This window comes from Panthera leo, chromosome B2, assembly GCF_018350215.1.
Source record: "Panthera leo isolate Ple1 chromosome B2, P.leo_Ple1_pat1.1, whole genome shotgun sequence".
Lineage (NCBI taxonomy): Eukaryota > Metazoa > Chordata > Mammalia > Carnivora > Felidae > Panthera > Panthera leo.
In genome coordinates, this window is record NC_056683.1 from 472,591 (window position 1) to 496,529 (window position 23,939).

At 41.9% G+C, this 23,939-nt stretch overlaps 2 protein-coding genes across 2 annotated transcripts in view; both read left to right on the forward strand.

Annotated features, from left to right (window-relative positions):
* The window catches only part of LOC122219326 (olfactory receptor 2H2-like), a 254,348-nt gene that overhangs the window by 170,450 nt on the left and 59,959 nt on the right, over positions 1-23,939 (forward strand). The gene's annotated exons all lie outside the window — the stretch shown is intronic.
* LOC122219320 (olfactory receptor 5V1-like) lies at positions 6,119-7,869 on the forward strand. The gene has a single exon (XM_042937491.1). The coding sequence runs from the start codon at positions 6,441-6,443 to the stop codon at positions 7,509-7,511; it is 1,071 nt and encodes a 356-aa protein (XP_042793425.1). The 5' UTR covers positions 6,119-6,440; the 3' UTR covers positions 7,512-7,869.

Genomic DNA, 23,939 nt, shown 5'->3' on the forward strand with positions numbered 1-23,939 from the left:
CCTCCCCAGCTCCAGAAGGGAATGAGGCTGCTTCTCCTTGAATCAGCAGAGAAAAAGATTGTATTATCTGCCTGGGATTTTAGTGCCCGAGGCTGATATTCTGCGCTGTGGCAAAGTGACAAGGAAGTAGCGAGCTGCATATCCTCGGCTGGTGGGGAAGGGATGCAAGAAACTTCTCACTGGTCAGCTGGGGCCAAGAGGAGCAGTTCCGATTCCTCGTGAGATGTCCTGAAGCAGGGCTATGACGGAAGCAGAGCTGCTGGATGGAGCCTCCGCGGCAGGAATCACCGCGAGTGTGTGTCAGGACTTGTGCCCAGAGGTCCCGGTGGTGTCTCTCCGAGGCTCTGGAAGGGGCCCCGCAAGATACGGGATCTTCCGCATCAAGGGTCACAGGCTTGCGCATCCGCTCCCGCGAGCTTCACTGGCCCTCGGGGACCGAGGAGACGCTCAGGTACGAGACCCCTCCTTCGGTCTCCGGGGCCCGTCATTATCGCCACTCCTTGTTCTCATAAAAGCAGCTGCATGGCACATTCTGAGTCTGAACGGTAACCTTGACGCCTTTGGCATGTTTTCCATCACGGGCGAGTAAGTGTTCTCTCATTCCCCAGCTGGATCTCCTCTTCTGTTGAAGACGCGCTCCCCCATGCCTTGCTCTGGGGTGACAGAGGGTGGAAAGGGGAGTGTGATGAGCCCAGGGAGGACGGAGGCTGACTGTGTGCGAACCAGGCAGGGGCTTCCTTCCTTTCGGGTGACTTGATATCACTCAGAAGGTCCCTCTACTGGTTTGCTGCCTCCTCATTAAATAAAAGGTACTGTCTTTATTCTGCGAAAATAGAGAAGAGACTAAAGTGCCATGTGCTGTGGACAAGTGTCAGAAACACGCACTGCCTGGGTTCATCACAAGCAGACTCTCTCACGTGTCCCTGCGGGCTGGGTATTATTTCTGAGGCCCTTGCAGTGCTCAGCAGTTTCTGTGTTTGCTGTGTGAAATCAGTTGTAAGTAAGGGATTGGATAATATACTTCGATAATCCTGGCCAGTTAACACTGTATTTCTAAGGTTCCTGTTTTGAGAACTCTGTCTAATGAAGACGCACCGAGTCCGTTAGAAGGAAGCAAGGGAGTCGGGACTTTCTCATGGATTTTCTGAGGGCAATTCTTTATGGGTCCTCAGTGGCCATCCTTGAGACCTTGGTGTGCTGTGAACCCCTGGAAACATTTATTTTTTTCTTGTATTATACTAGATTTCTTCGTCTTGGATAAGAGAGGGAAGAGATGTTTTCCTGTAAGTCTGTGTGAAATATCTGTGCTCCACCCGGAGAATTATGACCCGTGGTCTCGTCCGTGCCACGGTGTCATCTATAAAGTGACTTGAGTGCCACCCGGGGGACATTGTTCCAGATTTGGAGGAAGGGTAATTCTTTTTTTTTCTAGTTTGCTAACTGTGTGAGCTTAAAAGCATTAGTTATCTTCTGTCATTTTTAGTTTCCTCAACAATAACTCATGACTATATGGGAATAAAATGATTTGGCAGATGTGAAACATTTTTTCTAAGTTCTACAGCTTTATGAATGTGTAAGGAAGAGAAGGAACTCTCTCTCTCTCTTTTTTTTTTTTCTTGGAAATTCTGCTGGAGTGCCTGGCATTCCCACAGTGGTGATCCATTACCCAATGTGAAACCACTGCGTCCCCAAGTAACCTGTGAGGAAACAGATGAGTGAAACAGGACAAGTGTCCCCCAGGATTATGGCCACGTAGATGACATAAGTCACACAAATACACTCAGGGTGTAGTTGAGATCTAAACAGAAGCCCGTAGTTCCCAGGAAGGGGGAAACATAATTTTCAGTGGAAGGAAACAGTCATCTTTGAGCTGAGCTTTGAGGAAATGAAGATTGGCGGATAGAAATGGGGCAGGAGGAAGGACAGCTGGGCTCAGTAGATGCAAATGATGAAAAGGGTGGATCCTGAAAAACTAAAGAAAAGATACTGTGGTTTCCAGGTGGTCCTGTCAGGACGGAGCACTGTGTGAATTATGTCACCCGCCCCTGCAGGACAGCTCACCAGCACATGGGGCTGGGAAGGGCATGGTTGGGGGACCAGATGATTGTGGGGCAGACAAGCCTGGGGACCCAGATGACAGGGTGGTGAGGGAGAAGAAGACCTGGGGAAGGGGCTGGGGTGGTGCGAGCCCCTCTGTCTGCTGACTCCTGTTCCCTCCCTAGACCTGTGCTGTGTGGGACGTGGGTTTCCAGCAGGGAAACCTTCCTCGAAGGCTGGTCTGGCAGGAAAGTTGGTCCTGTGATGGCAGTGCCGTTGTCATGCATTAACTGAAGTCAAGGAACTGCCTGTATTTCTTCCTGTCTTTCTCCTCCTTCCTCCCTGTCCCGGTTTGCTGCTGCTTTATCCAGCCCATGAGTTCTGGAAGCCAGTGCTCACTCCCTGCTCCCTGCTGTCCCATCCACACCAACCGTGTCATACTGACCTGTTAGAGCTTGTCTCTCTAGGACCGCTTTTCCTTTTGTCCAAGACAATCACTATTTCTCTGACGTATTTCCGTGCATTATCTCAAAGTTTCCTCAAACACCACACAGCTGACACTGAACCCACGATTTTCCCTTGGAACCAGGCCCCTTCCAGCTTTCCCTGTGCTGGTCACTGACCCTGCCACCCATGTAGCCGCTCAAACCAGGAACCTAGGTCAGCACAGCACAGTCCTCAAGGTCGCTAACTGAAATGTATATCTGCGTAACTTTAGGCAAATTATTTAATCTCTCTGAAGCTTATTTTTTTTAAATGTGGACTTGTAACATGGGCATGATGTGCTATTTCATGGGCTTTTGTGTTTGGTGTCAGAATGGGAGGCTTGGGGCGCCTGGGTGGCTCAGTTGGTTGAGCGGCCAACCTCGGCTCAGGTCAGGATCTCACAGTCCGTGAGTTCGAGCCCCGCGTCGGGCTCTGTGCTGACAGCTCAGAGCCTGGATCCTGTTTCGGATTCTGTGTCTCCCTCTCCCGTTCATGTGTTGTCTCTCTCCGTCTCAAAAATAAATAAACGTTAAAAAAATTAAAAAAAAAAAAAAAAAAAAAAAGAATGGGAGGCTTTAAGGCTTGTGGAGCCACTGGTCAGTCCATGTATGTCCATGGCGATTATTGTTCCTAATTCACTGTCTTCCTCACTTTGTATCCCAAATTCACAAATTGTGTCTCCTAATATCCCTCCACTGCCTCTTTTCCCTCTGACTCAGTCCTTACCACTATAGTCTGAAATACTATCACCTCCTATCTGGACAACTGAAACAGTGACCTTGTTCTGTCCACTACTCCCCCTTCCAGTCCATTGTCCATTCAGCGGCCAGAAGGGCCTTCCGGAACATGGACATCTCTGGTCCCTGAATTATTCTCCTTCTGCCGTTAGATCCTGAATGACTCCAACCCCACCAGAGCGCCTCCTGGCCCTCCTGGCCCTCCCCCTCATTCTGGGCTCCTGGGCCTCCCAGCTTCATGCTGCCTCCAGCCTCCAGACGTCACACCCAAGTCACCTTGACCTGCCTAACCCCTGCTCATACCTGACATTTCAATCCATGTTTTCTCAGGGAAGTTTTTTGATGACATCTCTGGACCAGGGTGGACCTTATGCTGTTTTCCTTTAAATCAATTATTACAGTTTTTACTATATTTTTAAAAAAACTCTTTGCTAAATTTTTAACCCCAATATGCATTCTCCTGAAGGTATGGTCAAATTCCGCTTTGTTCATCTTTTCATTTTTAGCACAAACCACCAGGACCGGCAGAGAGTAGTTTCTCAAAACATAGTTGTTGAATAAAATGAGCAGGGTGGGTTAGCCTAGCAGGTTGGTCTAATTTATCCTCAGAAGTAGGAGGCAGGGCTACAAAAATAAGTGTACGCAGAGTTTAGGGATGAGAGAAAGGACAGACTAGGGACCAGGGCTTAGGGATTCTTTTGTTGATGGAACAAAGTTGTCCTGGAGACTTCAGGGAAATTTAAGCCTTTATCTGGCGTGTTATCACTCTTCTGGAAATGTCCAGAGTAGTTCACAGGGAGAGGGGCCTGCAGTGAAAACAACAGCACCAGCAACCTGGCACGCGGGCACAGGATGGCCGAAGCAGTGCTGTTTGAATAAAGACCCAGTACCCCCTTCATTCCTAAACAGTTCACTTCTCTCTTTAGATCCTATAATTTGCTTCTGATATCAAACTGCAAAACTAATTCTTGAATTAGAACTTGAGCCTTTTGAACTAAGGGATTCTTTGTGTAACCATTTGAATTTTACCAAGGGCTTTTATTAACTGACAAAGTCTAGAACAGTATTCTTTAATAGCATGATTACAAACATTAAATTAATGTACAGCTGGGCCAGGAGATAACAACTCTACTGAGAGCCAGTGTTCAAATAAACATATTCAAGTAAAAGACCAGATGATTAGTACCAGTTAGATTCAATCATCAAGACATTACAGATAGTATATCACCATTAATAGAGATATAAGCCATAAAAAGTTTGAAACTAATGAAAATAATCCAAGTGTATGAATATAAACCATATTAAAAGTATTTTTAGAGAACATTCTGTTCTCATCAGTTAAGGGAAATTAATTTTTAGACACTCAGTTGAAAGTATATTATTAGCTCGAGAAAGATAAAACTGTCTTTCTTCTCCACCCAATGGCTATATAACTCTGCCAGACATTTATTTCGCTGAGACTCAGTGTTTTCATCTAGAAACTGGAACGTGACTGTCTGTGTGGACACGAGTGCCCCCTCCGTGTGGGTCCTGCTGTGACTGTCCACATGGACACAAGACCCCCTCCACGTGGCTCCTGTGGTGACTGTCCGTATGGACGCTGAATCCTGCATTAGCCAAATGGCTCTTCAAATTTTCAGATCACTCAGTCTCTTATTTATTGGAATGAATCTCTTGGAAAGTTTTTTAAAATATAGGTAACCTAACCCAAAATTCAGGTATTCTAATTCAGTGTGCTTATTACTAAAACTTATCATAACAAATTAAATAAAGAAAACAATATAAATATCCATTGATAAGGGTGAGTATATGAAAAGTTTGCTGTATTCATATGAAGACCTGTATATAACTCAAATATCATGATTCGGGAGAATATTTGTACTCCTGGGAAATCATGACAATATGGCATTTGAGGAAAAAGCAGGTTAGAACATGTACTTTCTGAGCCTGTTTTATTTTTTTTTCTTTTTTATTTATTTATTTATTTATTTATTTATTTATTTATTTAATATATGAATTTTATTGTCAAATTGGTTTCTATACAACACCCAGTGCTCATCCCAAAAGGTGCCCTCCTCAATACCCATCACCCACCCTCCCCTCCCTCCCACCCCCCATCAACCCTCAGTTTGTTCTCAGTTTTTAACAGTGTCTTATGCTTTGGTTCTCTCCCACTCTAACCTCTTTTTTTTTTTTTTCCTTCCCCTCCCCCATGGGTTTCTGTTAAGTTTCTCAGGATCCACATAAGAGTGAAACCATATGGTATCTGTCTTTCTCTGTATGGCTTATTTCACTTAGCATCACACTCTCCAGTTCCATCCACGTTGCTACAAAAGGCCATATTTCATTCTTTCTCATTGCCATGTAGTATTCCATTGTGTATATAAACCACAATTTCTTTATCCATTCATCAGTTGATGGACATTTAGGCTCTTTCCATAATTTGGCTATTGTTGAGAGTGCTGCTATAAACATTGGGGTACAAGTGCCCCTATGCATCAGTACTCCTGTATCCCTTGGGTAAATTCCTAGCAGTGCTATTGCTGGGTCATAGGGTAGGTCTATTTTTAATTTTCTGAGGAACCTCCACACTGCTTTCCAGAGCGTCTGAGCCTTGTTTTAAATATTTATGCACCGTGGGCCGCCTGGGTGGCTCAGTTGGGTAGGTGTCTGACTTCGGCTCAGGTCGCGATCTCAAGGTTATGGGTTTGAGCCCCGCATCAGGCTCTGTGCTGAAAGCTCAGAGCCTGGAGCCTGCTTTGGATTCTATGTCCCTCTCTCTGCCCCTCACCCACTCATGCTCTGTCTCCGTCTCTCAAAATAAATAAATGTTTTTAAAAAATATTTATGCACCGAAAATTGCTTAGGAGGACACAACCCAAATCACCAGTAAAGGGTTTTAGTGGAGAAATGAAGGGTTTTGTCTGGAGACTTGCACACACTGTGTTCACAGCTCACTGAGACGATGCAGGTGGACCTGACCCGTTACTGTTAACACAGGGCTCTTAGGATGTATGGTGCCCCTTATGGTGTTTTATTCTAATTAAATGTTGCCTGTGTTGTGTATGTTTGAGGTTTGATTTACAAGGGAAACACTGGATACACTTATGTCTGTGTGTGGTGGTAGGTTTGAGCTCTGGAGGACGCTGCCGTTCTGGGCTGGAATCTGAAGTCATTGGGATGACTGTCCTCTGTAACACTCTTCTCTTGTTTTGCAGACCATTGCTGCTGCAGTACATGATTACTGCAGTCAGTGTTTCTTTTTGCCCAATCCCCAAAAGGAAACCAGGCAGCGGCATGGAAGGAAAGAATCAAACAGTTCTGTCTGAATTCATCATTTTGGGATTCTCTGATCTAACTGATTTACAATTTTTACTTTTCACCATCTTCTTTCTGACCTATATCTGTACTTTGGGAGGAAATATCTTCATTATCCTGGTGACTGTGGCTGATCCACATCTACACACCCCCATGTATCATTTTCTGAGGAATTTGGCCTTTCTTGACATCTGCTACACCACCACCAACGTCCCCCAGATGATGGTGCATCTCCTGTCAGCGAAGAAGAGCATTTCCTATTTGGGTTGCATGGCACAGCTTTTTGCATTTATTTTCTTTGTGGGATCAGAGTGTCTCCTCCTGGCAGCCATGGCGTATGACCGTTACATTGCAATCTGCAAACCTCTACGGTACTCAGTGATTATGAACAGGGCCCAGTATGGCCGCTTAGCCGCCTCGTGTTGGACTGGGGGTTTCCTCAACTCAGTGGTGCACACAGCACTGACCTTCCACCTGCCCTTCTGTGGCAACAACCAGATTCAGTATTTCTTCTGTGACATCCCCCCTTTGCTGCTGTTGTCTTGTGGGGACACTTCTGTCAATGAGTTGGCATTGCTGTCCATTGGGGTCTTCATCGGGTGGGCTCCTTTCTTGGGTATCATCCTCTCCTACCTCTATATTATCTCTACCATCTTGAGGATCCGCTCCTCAGAGGGGAGGCAAAAGGCATTTGCCACCTGTGCCTCGCACCTGGTCATCGTCCTTCTGTACTACGGCAGCGCCATCTTCACATACGTGCGGCCCATCTCAACATACTCACTGGAGAAAGACAGACTAATCTCTGTGTTATACAGTGTCATTACCCCCATGCTAAACCCTGTAATTTACACACTGAGGAATAAGGACATCAAAGGGGCCATGAAGGAGTTGGGGAGAAGGTGGAAGCCACCGATCCCTTCTTTTGAGATGTAACTTTCACTCACCTGTAACCAATATTCTTGTATCAGATAATTAGCTTTTCCCAGCAGCTGTCTGTACTGAAACTCAACCTACAAGTTCACTGCAGCCTGGGGACAGAGGGTGACCAGCTGACACAATGAAGCCTTAGTGACCGTATTCTTGAGCTTCAGCTAGTCCTGTGCGAGAGACATGGATGTTGCTCTTTTTAGATCTTTTCTTCTTCGCGAGACTGTCCATTCCCAAATCCTTCTTCCTAAAGACGATGCCACTCTTTCACGCAATATGTGCTTGGTGGACATCACGTCCTGGTACTTCCTTCCTTTTTGTACGACCTCTTACATGTTGAAGAATGTGAAACGCTTTCTCCTAATGTTCCTATGCGTTCGTTATATTTCTCTTCCTATTACTTAAGTCATGCTTTTGGCTCTTCTTTCTGTATTACGTTCTTCTTAAGAAAGCGTTGTAACCAGAACTGAGTTCACATTACAGCGGTTTTGACAGTGCTGTGTGAGCCACCAGCTGCATGGGTCCGTGACCATTCATATTCATGCTGGAAAGAAGATAGTCATGGTTTCTCAATTCCAGTTTATATTCCTTACTCTGTCCCAGAAGTGGGATATGCTAAAGGAATTTTTCTAGAAATAAGCCCCCACGGCAGTTCGCTATATTGTAAGGTACTTTGAATTCAGGAAATCTTTATCTAAAGTTTAGAACACAGAATCAGAGAAAAGTATACAGAAAGGTAACTTCAGATTTTGGGGGGAATAGAAACTCTTTGCTGCATAGTAGCTATAGTTAGACAAGAGAGTAGAAATTACATGTGTTAAAAGTGAAGGTACTAACTTTCTGCTTTTTCTGTGTTATCACCATGTAGGGGACAGACATGAAGGCAAGACACGTGGACAGGCAAAATGGTGCAGGAAAGAAATACAGGAAAGGGAGAAAAAATGACAGATAAGGACAGAGGCTTGGAGGTGAGGAGAAGAAGCCGCTTGCAACGTAGGGAGTAGGGGGCTGGCAGGTGGGGAGAAGAGGCTCAGGGTGGAGGGGCCACCATCCCTCACCTTTCTCCTGCTCCTATGAGTGGCTCACGCCTCTAGCCGGTGTCCTGATTCCCCATCTGTGTCCTGTCTGGTGTTGGCAGAGTGCCTGTGCTGGCCACCTGTCCCTGCGCACCTGTCCCTTCTGCAGCCCTCTCCTACCGTGCCTCTGTGCAGACCCCCTGTCTTCATCTGACAACTGTCTGCAGCCTGTGTGTTCGGTGTTCTAGCAACTGCCTTCTTACAACCTTATCTCCTTTAGAAACTCTGAATAACCCTTCCCCACTCAGGGCTCAGGATTCATATTCCCAGTTATTTCATCCAATTCCTCATCTACGGCTTGCTTTCCATTTTCCTTTATAGTGTCTTTTAAAAAGCAAAGATGTTTACTTTTGATGAATTCCAATTGGTCATCATATTTTTCTTTCCTTGACTGTTAGTTCTTTGGGTTTTTGTACTCTAAGACATCTTCACCCACCATAGAACCACAAAGTACTTTCCTGTAGCTTTTATATTTAGGTCTATGATCCAACTCAAATTAATGGTTGATGTAATGTTGAGGGTTATTATTTTTGTTCTGAAAACATACCTGTGTTTTGTTGCGTTATTGCCACACACCTTGCAGAAAAGACTACCATTTCCACTTTGCATTATCTTGACACCTTGGTAAAAGTTAATCGGGCACATATATCTTGTTATGTTGTTCTATTTAAGCTTAACCAGCCAAAGACCACCAGGTGTAACCTGTAGCCTGACAAAAATCAGATTTACTGATTTGCAGTGAGGGAGGGCCCTCCAGAGCAATCAGTATGCATCACACTTGACCACAGAAAGGAAGCAAGTGTCATTGGTAAGGTGTGGTTCCCATCTGAAGAAATCTGAGCAGGGTCTATGGGAGGCGGGGGTGATTTCTAAATGGGGTGTGCTGTGGAGAAGGGCTTGGGAGAAGCAGGAATTTACAAGAGGCTCGGTGCTCTCCTGTGGCCAGGCCTGTTTAGCAGTTAGGTGCCCCAGCCAGAGATGGTGTAGTAAATCTGGGTGCTCCTGAGAAGAAAGCAGCCGTCCCCTGAAATGCTCCTGTATGCCCTGCTGACTTTGCAGGTGGCGTATCCGTGTCTGCCCTTCGGCGTGAATAATTGCAAGGCTGCTTTCTCCTTCATCATTTCAAGCTGATTTTCACTCTTTCTCTCCCACACAAGTTCTTCTATTTTTGGTCCCATGATCTATTCATCTACTGACCCCACATAGTCAGGTCAGGCTTACTGTAGCTATGTAGTTAGTCTTGAGGTAGGTGTTTAAATACTCCAATTTGTTCTTTTTCAAGAATGTTTGGGTCATTCCAAGTATCTTTGTATTTACAAATCAATTTTAAAACCAATTTATCAATTTCTACCCAAAAGCCTGCTGGAGTTTTATAAGCATTGAAAGTATAGATCAATTTGGAGAGACTTTATATAGAGCAGTGTTTCCTGATCTTTTGAAATTATCCCCCTAAGGAGGCTTTACCCTATTCCCCCCTAATCATCCCATCCCCATGACATTTTCATATCTCAGATATACTGTGTAGTTGTTCATGGACTGTGGCCTTCGGAGGGACATGAGTCATTGTGACATCTAAGAATTTTTTTGTATCCCAAGAGCCAATGTCTACCCCCTTGGGATCCACGTCATCCCAGTTTAGGTTACGTGATGCACATTAGCATGTTTTATCTCTCCATTTACTTGTGCTTTTTAAATTCTTCAGCACTGATTTCTAGTCTTCAGTGTGGAGATCCTTCCATGTCGTTTTGGTGAAACTGATTCCAAAATATTTTATGGTTTGTGTTTATGCTCTTGCTTCTGGTTCTCTTCTTTAAATTTGATTTCACAGCTGTTTGTTGCTGGTGTATAGAAATACAGGAACACAAATGATTTTGTGTAATAATATTATCTACTGAAAGCTTGTTAATTTTTCTTTTTTTCCCCAGTAACGTATTTTAATGAACTAATTTTGTATTAGTCTCAAGCACATACATTTAAAAGATAACAATACAGGGGTGCCTGGGTGGCTCAGTCAGTTAAGTGTCTGACTTTGGCTCAGGTCATGATCTGGCGGTTTGTGGGTTCGAGCCCCACCTCAGGCTCTGTGCTGTCAGTGAGGAGCCTGCTTGGGATTCTCTCTCTCCTCTTTTCCCCCCTCTCCCACTTGAACTCTGTGTCTGTTTCTCAAAAAATGAGTAAAAAAAAAAAGTTAAAAAAATAAAACAATACAAGTATGCAAAATATGTTATTTAGTTGGTCAGGGGTTTAGGCTCTTTGCCTAACCAAGTTCACAACTTCCCGGAAGTGAGCCCATAGTCTACTCCTTTACCTACAGCATAAGGTGTGGGGGGGTCTGGAAGAAGGGAATCAATGCATTTGTGTATTAGCTCACCAAACCTCCAGTTTTAAGATGAGAACATCTTATTTTCTGGTTAGATTTAAAAAAAAAACACCTCTCCAACTCTTAGAAATAGAAAATGTGTGCCTTTCTGCATACAATTAAGAAATGCCACAGTTCCTGGCATCCATCAGTTAACGCATCTAACATGAGGGCGCGTGTAGCTCTCTTCACTTGTCCTTCTTGTGAAGATTCACCAACATCAAAATTTTCAGACTATCAATGGAAGTCTTATCTCTCAAAGACATCAGTTCCAAATACAGTTTGTCTGTATGACCTAAGCAACTTTCTTTGGGTGTCCTCTTGTTAATTTTTCTTACTAGTGTCTGCCTTTCTTCCTTTTCCACTTCCTTCCTTCCTTCCTTCCTCCCTTCCTTCCTTCCTTCCTTCCTTCTTCCTTCCTTCCTTTCCTTCTTGTCTTGTCTTTTTATTTCTTGTTAGTAACATACAGTGCAGTATGGCTTCAGGAATAGAGTCCAGTGATCCATCACTTACATGCAACAGCTAGTTCTCATCTGAACAGGTGCCCTCCTTAATGTCCATTCCCCATCTAGCCCCTCCCCCCCACACCTTCTTCCATCAACCTTCAGTTTGTTCTCTGTTAAGAGCCTCTTGTGGTTTATTTCCCTTCTCATTTCTCTTCCCCCTCTCCACATCTTCTGTTTTGTTTCTTAAATTCCACGTATGAGTGAAATTGTATGGTATTTGTCTTCTTCTGATTGAGTTACCTCACAGCATATTTCAAGTAAGTTTTGTTTTGTTTTGGTAGATTCCAAAGGCATTTTTATGGCAACATTATGTTTCAAATATAAAGAAAGTTTTACTTCTTCCTTTTCAACCTTTTTTTTTCTTTTTTGCACTAAGACCATCAGTAAAATGTTGAATAGAAATGGTAAGAGCTGACATCTTTTGCTTCTGATATTTTATTATTTATATTTCTAATTTCTATCTTCCCTTTAGTTTTCTTTGTCAGTATTGCTAGAGGCATATTATTTTAATTATTTTTTAAAGAACTAGCATTTGGTTACATTGATTTTTCTATCTTGCTTTTCTCTTTTCAATTTCATTGATTACTATTCTTTCTTATTTTCATTCATCTACATGATTTGGGTTCCTTTCCTATTCTTTTTCCATTTTCTTAAGGTTGAAGTTTAAATTATTAATTTGAGAACTTCCTTATTTTCTAATAGAAGCATTTAAGCACAACCTGAGCTACATTTCACACATCTTACAATTACATTTCAATTTTGATCTGATTCAAGTATTCATTGATTTCCCTTGAGACTTTCTCTTTGATCAAGAGAATTCTTTAAACTTTGTAGAAGAAAGATAACCTACTATGTTTACTATTGCTGTTCCCTTCCTTCACTCCTGATTTTACAAATTTCCTCTGGTATTATTTCCCTTCTGTCTGAATAACTTCCTTTAGTAAGTCTTTCAGTGACGTTCTTGTGGATATCACCCCTTTGGGTTTTCACTCATCTGAGAATATTTTTATCTGATATCATTCCTTAAGGAAAAGCACTGTACAATCATTCCACTTTCTTCTGGTCTTCATTGTTTCTAACTTTTTTTTTAAGTTTATTTTTTTGAGAGAGAGGGAAAGCAAGTGGAGGAAAGGTAGAGAGAGAGGGAGACACAAAATCTGAAGAAGTCTCCAGGCTCTGGTCAACACAGAGCCTGACACCAGGCTTGAACTCATGAACTATGAGATTATGACCTGACCTGAAGTCAGACACTTAACCAACAGAGCCACCCAGGTACCCCTGGCCTTCATAGTTTCTATTGAGTAATCTGCAGTTATTCAAATCACTAGTCTATAGTTGATCTTTTGTTTTTGTCTGGCTGTTTATAGTATCTCCTCTTTAATTTTCATTATTATTTCTGGTTGTAGATTGTTTTGGGAGCATTAATCTTGTTTAGAGTTGTCTCAGCTTCTTGAATCTGTAGAATCATATCTTTTACCAAACTTAGGAATTTTTTCATTATTATTTATTCCAATATATTTTTTTCAATATCACACATTTTTTTTCCTTCCTACCAGGACTCTGGTGACAGAAATGCCACGTTTTGTTATTGTCTCACAGATTTCCAATACTCTGTTAATTTTTTCCTAGTATTTTCTGTCTTTTCCTCATGTTGGATCATTTTTGCTGACCCAAATTTAAGTTTATTCCCTCTGTTTTTTCATCTCCATTCTGCCACTGAGTCCATCCAACAGTATTTATTTTCGTGATTGTAGTTCAGTTCTAAAATTCCCATTTGTCTTTTCTACTTTTTGCTAAGACACTCTATTACTCCATATTTTTTATGAGTGTTTTCAATCGCTTGCTTAAGCATCTTTACATCTGCTTTAAATTCTTTGTCAGATAGTCCAACATCTCTGTCTTCTCAGTATTGGCATCTGTTGATTGTCTTTCCCTGGAAGTTGAGATTCTTTTGTTCTTTGTATGCTGAATATTTTGGATTATATTCTAATTGGTTTGAATATTACAAACAAGACTCTGGGTCTTGTTTCAATCCTAGGAGAGTACAGATGCCTTAGCAGGCAATTATTCCAGGTCAGTTCAAGCCTTGGGTTCCAGCCCACCTCTCTGGGCTATGGTTGTAATGTTGGTTCAATCTTCAAAACTGTAAGTGTTCTTCAGATCAGTCCCACTGAGTGTCCCATCAAGTTTACTTCTCCAAGTTTTTGCTCTGCTATTTAGCATCAGATTCACACAGGCAAAACTTGTTCTCTCTCTTTTATCTCCCTGTAATATCTGATTCTGTGGGGTCCCGTTTTGGTCCTCTGGATGGAGATCTAGACCTCTAATTACCCTGCTCTGCCATGAACTTCCTCCACTACACTTGGCTTGAGGAGCAGCAGGAAGAGAGAACATCAGCGGAGCTCTCGCGGGGACCGCCAGTGCGAGGGGGCTGGCTCCGCTCTTGCAGGACCGCAGGTGCATGGGGGGCTGGCTCCGCTCTCGCGGGACAGCCGGTGCAGTGCGAGGGAGGTGGGGTGCTGGCGCCGGTGCGAGGGGTGGGGAGGTAGCTTCCCCTCTATCAGAAATTTTACTCTTGTGGATTCTGTTCCCACTGCTGCCACAGAATGGGCTAGGCATCACATCAGGACGGGCTCATTTGTAACTTCAGCTGTCGTGGGAGGCTTGGTCTGCAGCCTCAGCTCTCCCTGGGAGTCCAGCCTGCCAGAGATTTAAATGAATTTCTCTCTATTCTTCCTATTGGTTATGTTCTCTCAAGAGCCTGGACTAGGAGAGCTTTTGGTATTCCTCCTTGTCAGCATTAGGAATTGCTCTTCACCTCCTTGAGCCAGAGACAGAGGGCTTCTAGAACTTTCTCTGACTGGGCAGTGGGGCTGTGTTACTTCTGTTTCTGATTGTGTTGAACTCAGATTGGGAATTCTGGAGGAAAATATGGTTAACACTGCCAATTTGGTAGTTCTTTGAATTCTAGTATTCTTCCCTAACCCACCTGTTAATATTTAGTTTTTAGCTATCTTAGTAGCTTCTCAAATTTCAGGTATTTTTTTTTTCCTCAGCATTTAGTGGAAGAGATGGGGTGAGTGGGCTTGTGCTGCCAGACCGTGAACCTGATCCTATATTTTGAAATTTGATTAACATTAAGTGAAACAAAATAGTCAATGCTTATTTTTTCCAGATGCAGCTTTCCATTCTGTTTCAACCCTGGCAGCACTGGAAGAATTGGCTGTAGCAGCAATTATGGCTGGGCATGGAAATAGCTGTGAGGTGCCGGAAGTGTCCTCAGACTTCTTGTCAAAAGATTGGAGTCTGAGGTCGGGCATTACTGCTACCAGTACAATCTTAGTCAAGATCATTGTGGTTTTCTTAATTTCATTTTTTAACGTTTTTTTTAAATTTATCTATTTTGAGAGAGAGAGAGAGAGAGAGAGAGAGAGAGAGAGAATACCAAGCAGGCTTCACGCTGTCAGCACAGAGCCCACTGCAGAGCTTGAACCCACAAACCGTGAGATCATGACCTGAACTGAAATTAATAGTCAGACACTTAACTGACTGAGTCACCCAGGTGTCCCTCTTAATTTCATTTTTTTTCTGTACAATAAATAGTGTAATTTTTAAAAACATAATTGCAAAAATAATATTAGAACTAAGTAACTGTAGAAAATAACATATTGTTTTTTGGGTGGTAGAAAGATTATGTGTAACTATTTAATAGGATAAGCATATATTAACCTACTTGATTTTCACACCAGCCACATAGAGAGATACTATTACTACCATTTTACAGATAATCAGTTGAGCCACAGAATTGCTAACAAGCTTTCTGAGGTCACTTATCTAACAATTGAAACTCAAAGAATCTAGCTTCAAAAGCTGTACTCTTAACTGATGTACATGCTACATTGAGACTTAGCTGCATGGTTTATCGTTTTCATGAAATAGGTGAAAAGAAAAATGAGGGATTGAATCACTCTGTTTGGAGCATTTCATTAGATTATTCCAGTTCACTTAATCACAAAACAAAGAAGGATTTGAAATTTGGGAGTCTGAATTCTTTCTTCTGATACAGACAGTAGGTAACTAGAGTAGCTCTGGAGACCCGGACAGTGTTTATCTTCTTTCTGAGACTCCAGATCATGGAAACTGCTAATCTGTATTCAATCTGTGTGCTCATCAGGACCTGTACCAGAAAGGAGCCCACCCATTTCAACAGAGCAAACAGCAACTGCTAAAGCTATCCGTTTGAGTTTCCAAGCAATTAAAATGGTCTCCTTGGAAATTGCTGTTGTCAAGCAAGATCTTGTTTTACCAAGGTCACTTGGGGGCTCATTGGAAAGTGTACAGATAATTATATTATTAAAATGTTGTGAATGTTTTCACAAAGTCAGTAAGTATGTAATTGTTTATCCCCCAAGAGCAAGACGCCTCATCAAGGCATGCATTCCAACTGTGTCCAAGGTTGTTTCCCAGCAGCTGCCTTTGCTTGGCCATTGGCCCTTCTAATTCAGTTTTCCTCACGGTTTTAACATCTTCCCAATTTGACTCCTGGAAGAGGCCTCTGGGGCAGGCCACTTAGCCAACAACATTGGCACGAACTTTCTTCCAAGTCTAAGGCCTCCTCAGGGAAAGGAGATCAGTAACTGCACACAACACACCCTCCGCTGTGACGTGGAAAGCGTTCTTATGATTGGAAAGGAAGACACTACAAGAAAGCTTGAGTGTTTGTTTTTCTCTAAGATCTTCAATACCCAGAATGAAGGAGATCTGGTCCTTGTTCATATCATCTCTGTGTATCCATGCAACCCTTCATTCACTTATTCACTTATTTCATTCCATTAATTATTCTGATGAACTCAATCATTGTGACAACGACCCACTATATTCAAAGTTCTAATTAAACCACCAACTTACTGACTTTTATTAACATATTTGAATGTTTATATATATACACAAAAATATCACCGATGGTTAAATCCTGCTTTAAGGCTGATTTGGAAACTAATTTTTTACTTAAAGAAACACACTTTTTTCTTTAGTCTCACATCTCAGAACTATTCCCATGATTGTCCCCTTCCAGCCTTACTCAGATCCAACTGCAAATTCATATCAGATGAGAATACACATCAGGTAGAAGCATGGGTCATGAGTGCAGGGACCTGACCCCAAATCCAGGACTCCTGTGCATTTTCAAACAATGTTATGCAGAACAGTACTGCAATTTTTCGTTTGAAAATACAATCAAGTGAAATTTGAGTGAAGATCTTCAAAACACCAGTTCACACAACCATAATGTTTCTCTCTTGTCTGCTCAAAGATTGTCTGTTTTAGAAAACCTCACCTTAATCCTCCTTTTGGAATAATTATATCAATATGCAGCACAAGTTCCAGTGATCTGTGCCTTAGTTTGATCCTGCCAGGAATCACCCTAACAGAATTTGATGTGTGAAAGTTAATTTTATGATCCGGTTAAACATATCTTGGGGGAAACATTACATTTTCTCTTTATTATCTGAAGGAAGCATCTGATACAAAATGATCTCCTTTTTTATTTTATGAAATGGTTTAGAAAAGAGTTTATTTCTTTATGTTTTACTTTTTTAATATGAATTTTAGGTAGCTAACATACAGTGAGATATTGGTTTCAGGAGTAGAATTCAGTGATTCATCACTTACATACAACACCCAGTGCCCATCATAACAAGTGCCCTCCTCAATGTCCATACCCCATATAGCTCACCCCCCACCCACATCCCTCCACCAACCCTCAGTTTGTTCTCTATGATTATGAATCTCTTGTGGTTTTTTCCCCTCTCACCTCTCCCCCCCACCCTTTCCATATATTCATTTGTTTATTAAATTCCACAGATGAGTAAACCCACATGGTATCTTTCTCTGACTTATTTTGCTTAGCATAATACACTCTAGTTCCATCCACATCATTGCAAATGGCAGGATTTCATTCTTTTTGATCGCTGAGTAATATTCCACATCTTCCTTATCCATTTGTTAATTGATGGACATTTAGGCTCTTTCCATAATTTGGCCTTTGTCAATAGTACTGCTGTAAACATTGGGGTGTGTGTGTCCCTTTGAATCAGTATGTTTGATCTTTTGCGTAAATACCTAATAGTTCAATTACTGGATCATAGTGTAGTTCTATTTTTTATTTGTTGAGGAAACTCCATACTGCTTTCCAGAGTGGCTGCACCCATTTTCATTCCCAACAGTACAAGAGGGTTCCTTTTTGCATCCTCACCAACATCTGTGGTTGCCTGAGTTGTTAATTTTAGCCATTCTGACAGATGTGAGGTGGTATCTCATCATGGTTTTGATTTGTATTTCCCTGATGATGAGTGATGTTGAGCATTTTTTCATGTGTCTGTTATCCATCTGGATGTCTTCTTTAGAAAGGTGTCTATTCATGTCTTCTGCCCTTTTCTTAACTGGGTTATTTGTTTTTTGGGTCTTGAGTTTGATAGTTCTTTATAGATTTTGGATACTAGCCCTTTATCTATATGTCATTTGCAAATATCTTCTCCCATTCCTTAGGCTTCCTTTTAGTTTTGTTGATTGTTTCCTTCACTGTGCAGAAGTTTTTATGTTGATGAGGTCCCAGTAGTTCATGTTTGCTTTTGTTTCCATGCCTCTGGTGATGTGTCTTGTAACAAGTTGCTCTGGCTGATTTCCAAGATGTTGCTGCATGTGTTCTCCTCTAGGATTTTGATAGTTTCTTGTCTCACATTTAGGTCATTCATCCATTTTGAATTTATTTTTGCGTATGGTGTAAGAGAGTGGTCCAGTTTCATTCTTCTGCATGTCACCATCCAGTTGTTGAAGAGACTGTCTTTTGCATTGTATATTCTTTCCTGTTTTGTTGAAGATGAGTTGACCGTATAGTTGTGGGTCCAATTCTGGAGTCTCTGCTCTATTCCATTGATCTATATGTCTGTTTTTTTGTGCCAATACCATACTATCTTGGTTATTACAACTTTGCAGTAGAGCCTGAAATCTAGAATCGTGATTCCTCCAGTTTTTTTCTTTTTCAGGATTGCTTGGGCTATTTGGGGTCTTTCATGGTTCCATAAAATTTTAGGATTGTTTGTTCTAGCTTGTGAAGAATGCTGGTGGTATTTTGATAGGTATTGCATTAAATGTATAGATTGCTTTTAGAAGTATTGACATTTTGGGGCGCCTGGGTGGCTCAGTCGGTTGAGCGACCGACTTCAGCTCAGGTCATGATCTCACAGTTCATAAATTTGAGCCCAACTTCGGGCTCTGTGCTGACAGCTCGGAGCCTGGAGCCTGCTTCAGATTCTGTGTCTCCCTCTCTCTCTGCCCCATCCCCAGTCATGCTCTGCTCTCTCTGTCTTAAAAATAAATAAAACATTAAAAAAATTAAAAAATAGAAGTATTGACATTTTAACAATGTATGTTCTTCCAATCCATACACGTGAGATGGTTTTCCATTTCTTTGTGTCCTCTTCAATTTCTTTATAAGTGTTCTATAGTTTTCAGAGGACAGGTCTTTTAGTTCTTCAGTTAGGTTTATCCCTAGGTATCTTACTTTTGGGTCAGTGGTAAATGGGATAGATTCTTTGATTTCTTTTTCTGCTGCTTCATTATACATTATCAGTGTATAGAAATACAACTGATTTTGGCATGTTGATTTTATATTCTACAACTTTGCTGAATTCATGTATTAGTTCTAATAAATTTTTGGTGGAATCTTTCAGGTTCTCTACATAAAGTATGTCATCTACAAATAGTGAAAGTTTGACTTCTTCCTTGCTGTTCCTGTTCCTGTTGTCCTGTTCCTGACTGTAGTGGAAAGGCTCTCAGTTTTTTCCCATCAAGGATATTAGCTGTGTGCCTTTTCTATATGGCCTTTATGATGTTAAAGTATGTTCCATCTATCCCTACTTTGTTGAGGGTTTTTATCAAGAATGGATGCTGTATTTTGTCATATCTTTTTCTACATCTATTGACAGGTTTATAAGGTTCTTATCCTTTCTTTTATTAATGTGATATGTCATGTTGATTGGTTTGTGGATATTGAATCACCCCTGTAGCCCAGGAATAAATCCCACTTGATCATGGTGAATAATTCTTCTAATGTACTGTTAAATTCAATTTTCTCATATCTTGTTGAGAATTTTTGCATCCAGTTTCATAAGGGATATTGGTCTGCAATTCTCCTGTTTAGTGTGGTCTTTGTTTGGTTTGGGAATCAAGGTATCGCTAGCTTCATGGAATGAATTTGGAAGCTTTCCTTCCATTTATACTTTTTGGAAGTTTTTGAGGAGAATAGGTATTAACTCTTCTTTAAATGTCTGGTAGAATTCCCCTGGGAAGCCATCCGGCCCAGGACTCTTGTTTGTTGGGAGATTTTTGACAACTGATTCCATTTCTTTGCTGGTTATGGGTCTATTCAAATTTTCTATTTCTTCCTGTTTCAGTTTTGATAGTTTGTATGTTTCTAGGAATTTGTCTATTTCTTCCAGATTGTTCAGTTTGTTGGCATGTATTTTTTCATAGTATTCTTTAATAATTGTTTGTATTTCTGTTGTGTTGGTTGTGATATCTCCTCTTTCATTCATAATTTTATCTATTTGGGTCCTCTCTTCTTTTTGATTAGTCTGGCTAGGAGTTTATTAGTTTTGTTTATTCTTTCAAAGAACTAGCTCTTTCATTGATCTGTTCTACTTTTTTGGTTTTTTTTTTTTTTTTTTTTTGGATTCTGTATCATTTATTTCTGCTCTAATTGGTATTATTTCCCTTCTTCTGGCTTGGCGTTTATTTGCTGCTCCTTTTCTAGCTCCTTTAGGTATAAGATTAGGTTGTGTACATGGGACTTTTCTTGCTTCTTGAGTTAGGTCTGAATTGGAATATACTTTCCTCTTAGGACTGCCTTTGCTGCATCCCAAAGGGTTTGGACTGTCGTGTTTTCATTTTCATTTGCTTTCACATATTTTTGATTTCTCTTTTAATTTCCTGGTTAACTTATTCATTCTTTAGTAGGATGTTCACTGTGTTTGATGTCTTTAGTCCCAGAAAAACAGTCCTGTGCCTGCAGCAGTGTTTGGAATCTCTGGCATAGCACTGAGAAAAACACAACCAGGTTATCTGTCCCCTGTACGTGCCTCTGTCCCCTGCTGATGAAAGGCCCTTGATGGCACCTGCAGGCTCTTTTGTCCTTGGAGAGGCAATGTATCCTCTTCCAAAAGTACTCCAGGATGGGGACTGTTTTCTCTAGTGCATCCCAGATATCATACACCACACTATGCACTCCAGGGCCAGCTCTTTTCTCCTGCCCAGGAGTGCAAACTGTAGCTCAGCAATGAAGAAAGTCACACACTTCCAAAATCTCACAATTTCAGCTCCAAACGCTGTTTTCAAAAAAAAAATCTGATACTCAGTACTTCTTGCTCCCTAGTCCTTGGTCCAGAGAGGTTTTACTCCTCTGTGAACCCAACACTGCACTTTCACAAGCGCTCTTTCTCTCCCTTTTGTCTCTCCATGGAAAGAGTTCCCTCTCCTCCACAGCACCACTGGTTTTTCTCTCCCCCAATTCACATCCAGGCACCTCATACCTGCCACACTGTCTCCTTCCAACCTTGAAGATCTTTCTGTTCCTCTACAGATTGATTTCCTGGGTGTTCCAAGTGATTGGACCTCAATATAACTGCGTTTGTGGGACAAGGAATGCCCAGCATTCTCCTACTTCTCCACCATCTTAACTCTCCCCACACACAAGTGGTTTTAAAGAAATACTATTACAGTAGTGCATGGAAACCATGATTCGGCATATAAATAATTTATGCAGTGCTTTCTCAATGACTGCTATGGAAATCAAGGTGAAATTATATCTTCCTTTTACCAAAACAGCTGAAAATTTTCAAATCCCTAATCAATTCCCCTTTATGAGTAAGGAGTTATTATTTTCCTATATTCAACCCAAAATATAACTGCATCTTTGAAAAAGCATCCGTCTCTAAGAGCAAAATGTGTAATTATTTTTTTTTTCAAAATGTATAATTTGGAAGGAAAGCAGGTGTTTTCATTTGTGGAAGTTCTACATGGAGAAAAATAAAAACAGGCAACATGACATTTTTTCTTTACCTTTCCACAAGGTCATTCTTATTCCACTTGAGTTGTTTCCCTTTGAATCATTTCATCATTGATACACTTCCAGAGAACTCTAGCAATATTATGAAAAAAGTCCCTAATACTGACCACTACCTTTTCATGATGATCTGTGTGTTAACGGGCAGGTTTTCTCTCATGTACTGTTTCTCTTATCGTCCTCAGTTCAAAGCTTCTCCTTCTCTTACACTGTTCATTCTCTAAGTTCCTTATTTTTTTCCTGATTCTTCCCCATCACACAAAAAGTTCTGCCTCTTGTTTTGATCACCTACATACCTTCCAGCCACGTCCCTACTCTCACTGAGCCTTATGCACCTGCACCCGTGATTACCTCCTAGCACCACCAACTTTGACCATTGCCAGGGTGTCTGTGCAGATAATTGAGTGACCACACTGGCCATCACACTGTCATGGTCAGTATCCAGGTAGATTGTCTAGCTTCCACACTAACCTCAGCCTCCCTTACCTCATTCACTTATTATTCCCCTTGAAATTGCTGTTGGCCACCAACTTAGTACGAGGCATCATGGTACCTGGTGGACCTCAGGACCCACAACCAGGTAGAAGTCAGATCTTAATTCCCATCTTCCAATAATCCATCATATAAGGAGGAGAATTGACATATCTACCAGGTAATCAGAATACAATGTAGTAAGTTTAACAGTTGGTATGAAAAGTGTCACAAAAACAAAAGAAAGGTTCTGGAAAGACTTTCCAAAGGAGGTGACCAAAGGGCTTTATGAGATCACCATGTCCAGCTGCCCGTACTTCTACACACAGCCATGTCTTCTCTTTGTGGCACCATGCTTGATCTCCACCAAGCTTGTACAATTAATTGCCTGTTCCCTTTCTTCCACTTCTCCTTTTCCAAAATTTTTATTAATGTATAATTTACATGCAATATTTTTTACCCTCTGACTATATGTCTTGTGTATCCATAGCCATAGTCAAGTCATATAACAGTTCCATCACCCCAAACCCATCCCTCTACCTTTCTAGTAAACCCTCTCCCCCAGCCAGCCTCTGTAACCACAGATCTGCTCCTGTCCCTACAGTTCCACATTTGTGAGAACATAACCCTATAAATAGTGTAAAAGTGGAGTCAATAATAAGTAGCCTTTCCTGTGACTTCTTTCTCATTCCTTGGCTTCAAAGATGCCTTCAGATTCTTAACTTTCACTTTATCTGAGCCTTCAGCCTCCCCCAGACTGCACTGCTGCCCTGTGGGGCTGAATCCATGATGGTGGGGGTCAGAAAGGACAGTGAGAGGAGACAGCATTGGCCCTTCCTCTGACTTCCAGCGCCCAGCATACTTACCCTCCCGCTATGCTCCCCAAAACCCACCCCCCACCAACAGCCCACTCTGTCTTGTGTTATAGAGTCTAGAGAATCGGGAGACAAGTCCACAGGCATGCACTCTGGTGTCCTGTACAAGAGGTGGAATTCACTCTGAGTGGTCCCCACTGCCCTGTTCCCTTCAGGAATCACAAGACTCAGTTCTCTGTTCCCACTGCTCTCTCTTGGCTGTGACCTCACCTAGTGTCACAGGGGAAACGTATCCTTTTAGACCAGGTCGGTTCACTTCATGCTCCTACTTCCAGCCACTCTTCCACAAACTCTTTTACTTCAGGGCCAACAAGAACAAGGATTTTAATTGTTGAGAAATCAGATTCAACCATGAAATTCACTAAATGCAGAGAAGTATTATTGGCCTTGACCAGGAAGTTTTTGTTGAAGTGGTGAGGGTGAAGCCTACTTCAGGAGGCAGCATGGATAGGAGCAGCCTGTCAGGTCAATGCTCTGCAGTGAGTGGGGTGGCTTTCCTTCCCATATCTGCTCTGCAGTCCTTTATACGTGATGATGAGTGATCAACGTGGTCTTGTCCACCCACAACTCACTTCCATGTGCAGCTGTAATATCCTGATGTGGAGGATAAAACTGGGCCAGCATTTTGACCAGCTTTGTCTTGTAGGGGCTTCCTTGAGCCACAGTGCATCTATGACAGGGCTTCTCAACAACATCCCTGATGACCTTTTGTAGGTTCTTTCACACTGAACCTAGACTGGATAGTTCCCTGTTTGGGGGCTTTTCCAGGCATGTGAGATGTTCAGAAGCATTCTTGTTCTCTGCACGCTCAATGTCAGGAACACCCCCTCAAGGAGCAAGTAAACCCATCTGCAGACATTGTCCCTGAGGACAAAATCCAGCATGAGCAGCACTGCCCCACGTGTACAATGTCCTCAAGATCCCACGTTGTCACGTGGTGGTTGTTGCTTTGCATTCTGGGTTGACAGCCGTAACCCAAAGGCCATGTCTCCATCATATAACAGATCAGCCAAACACCTGAAATCTC

Excerpts from the sequence above, each read along its gene's own strand:
- LOC122219320 (XM_042937491.1), top strand. The coding sequence starts at position 6,441 with ATGACTGTCCTCTGTAACACTCTTCTCTTGTTTTGCAGACCATTGCTG.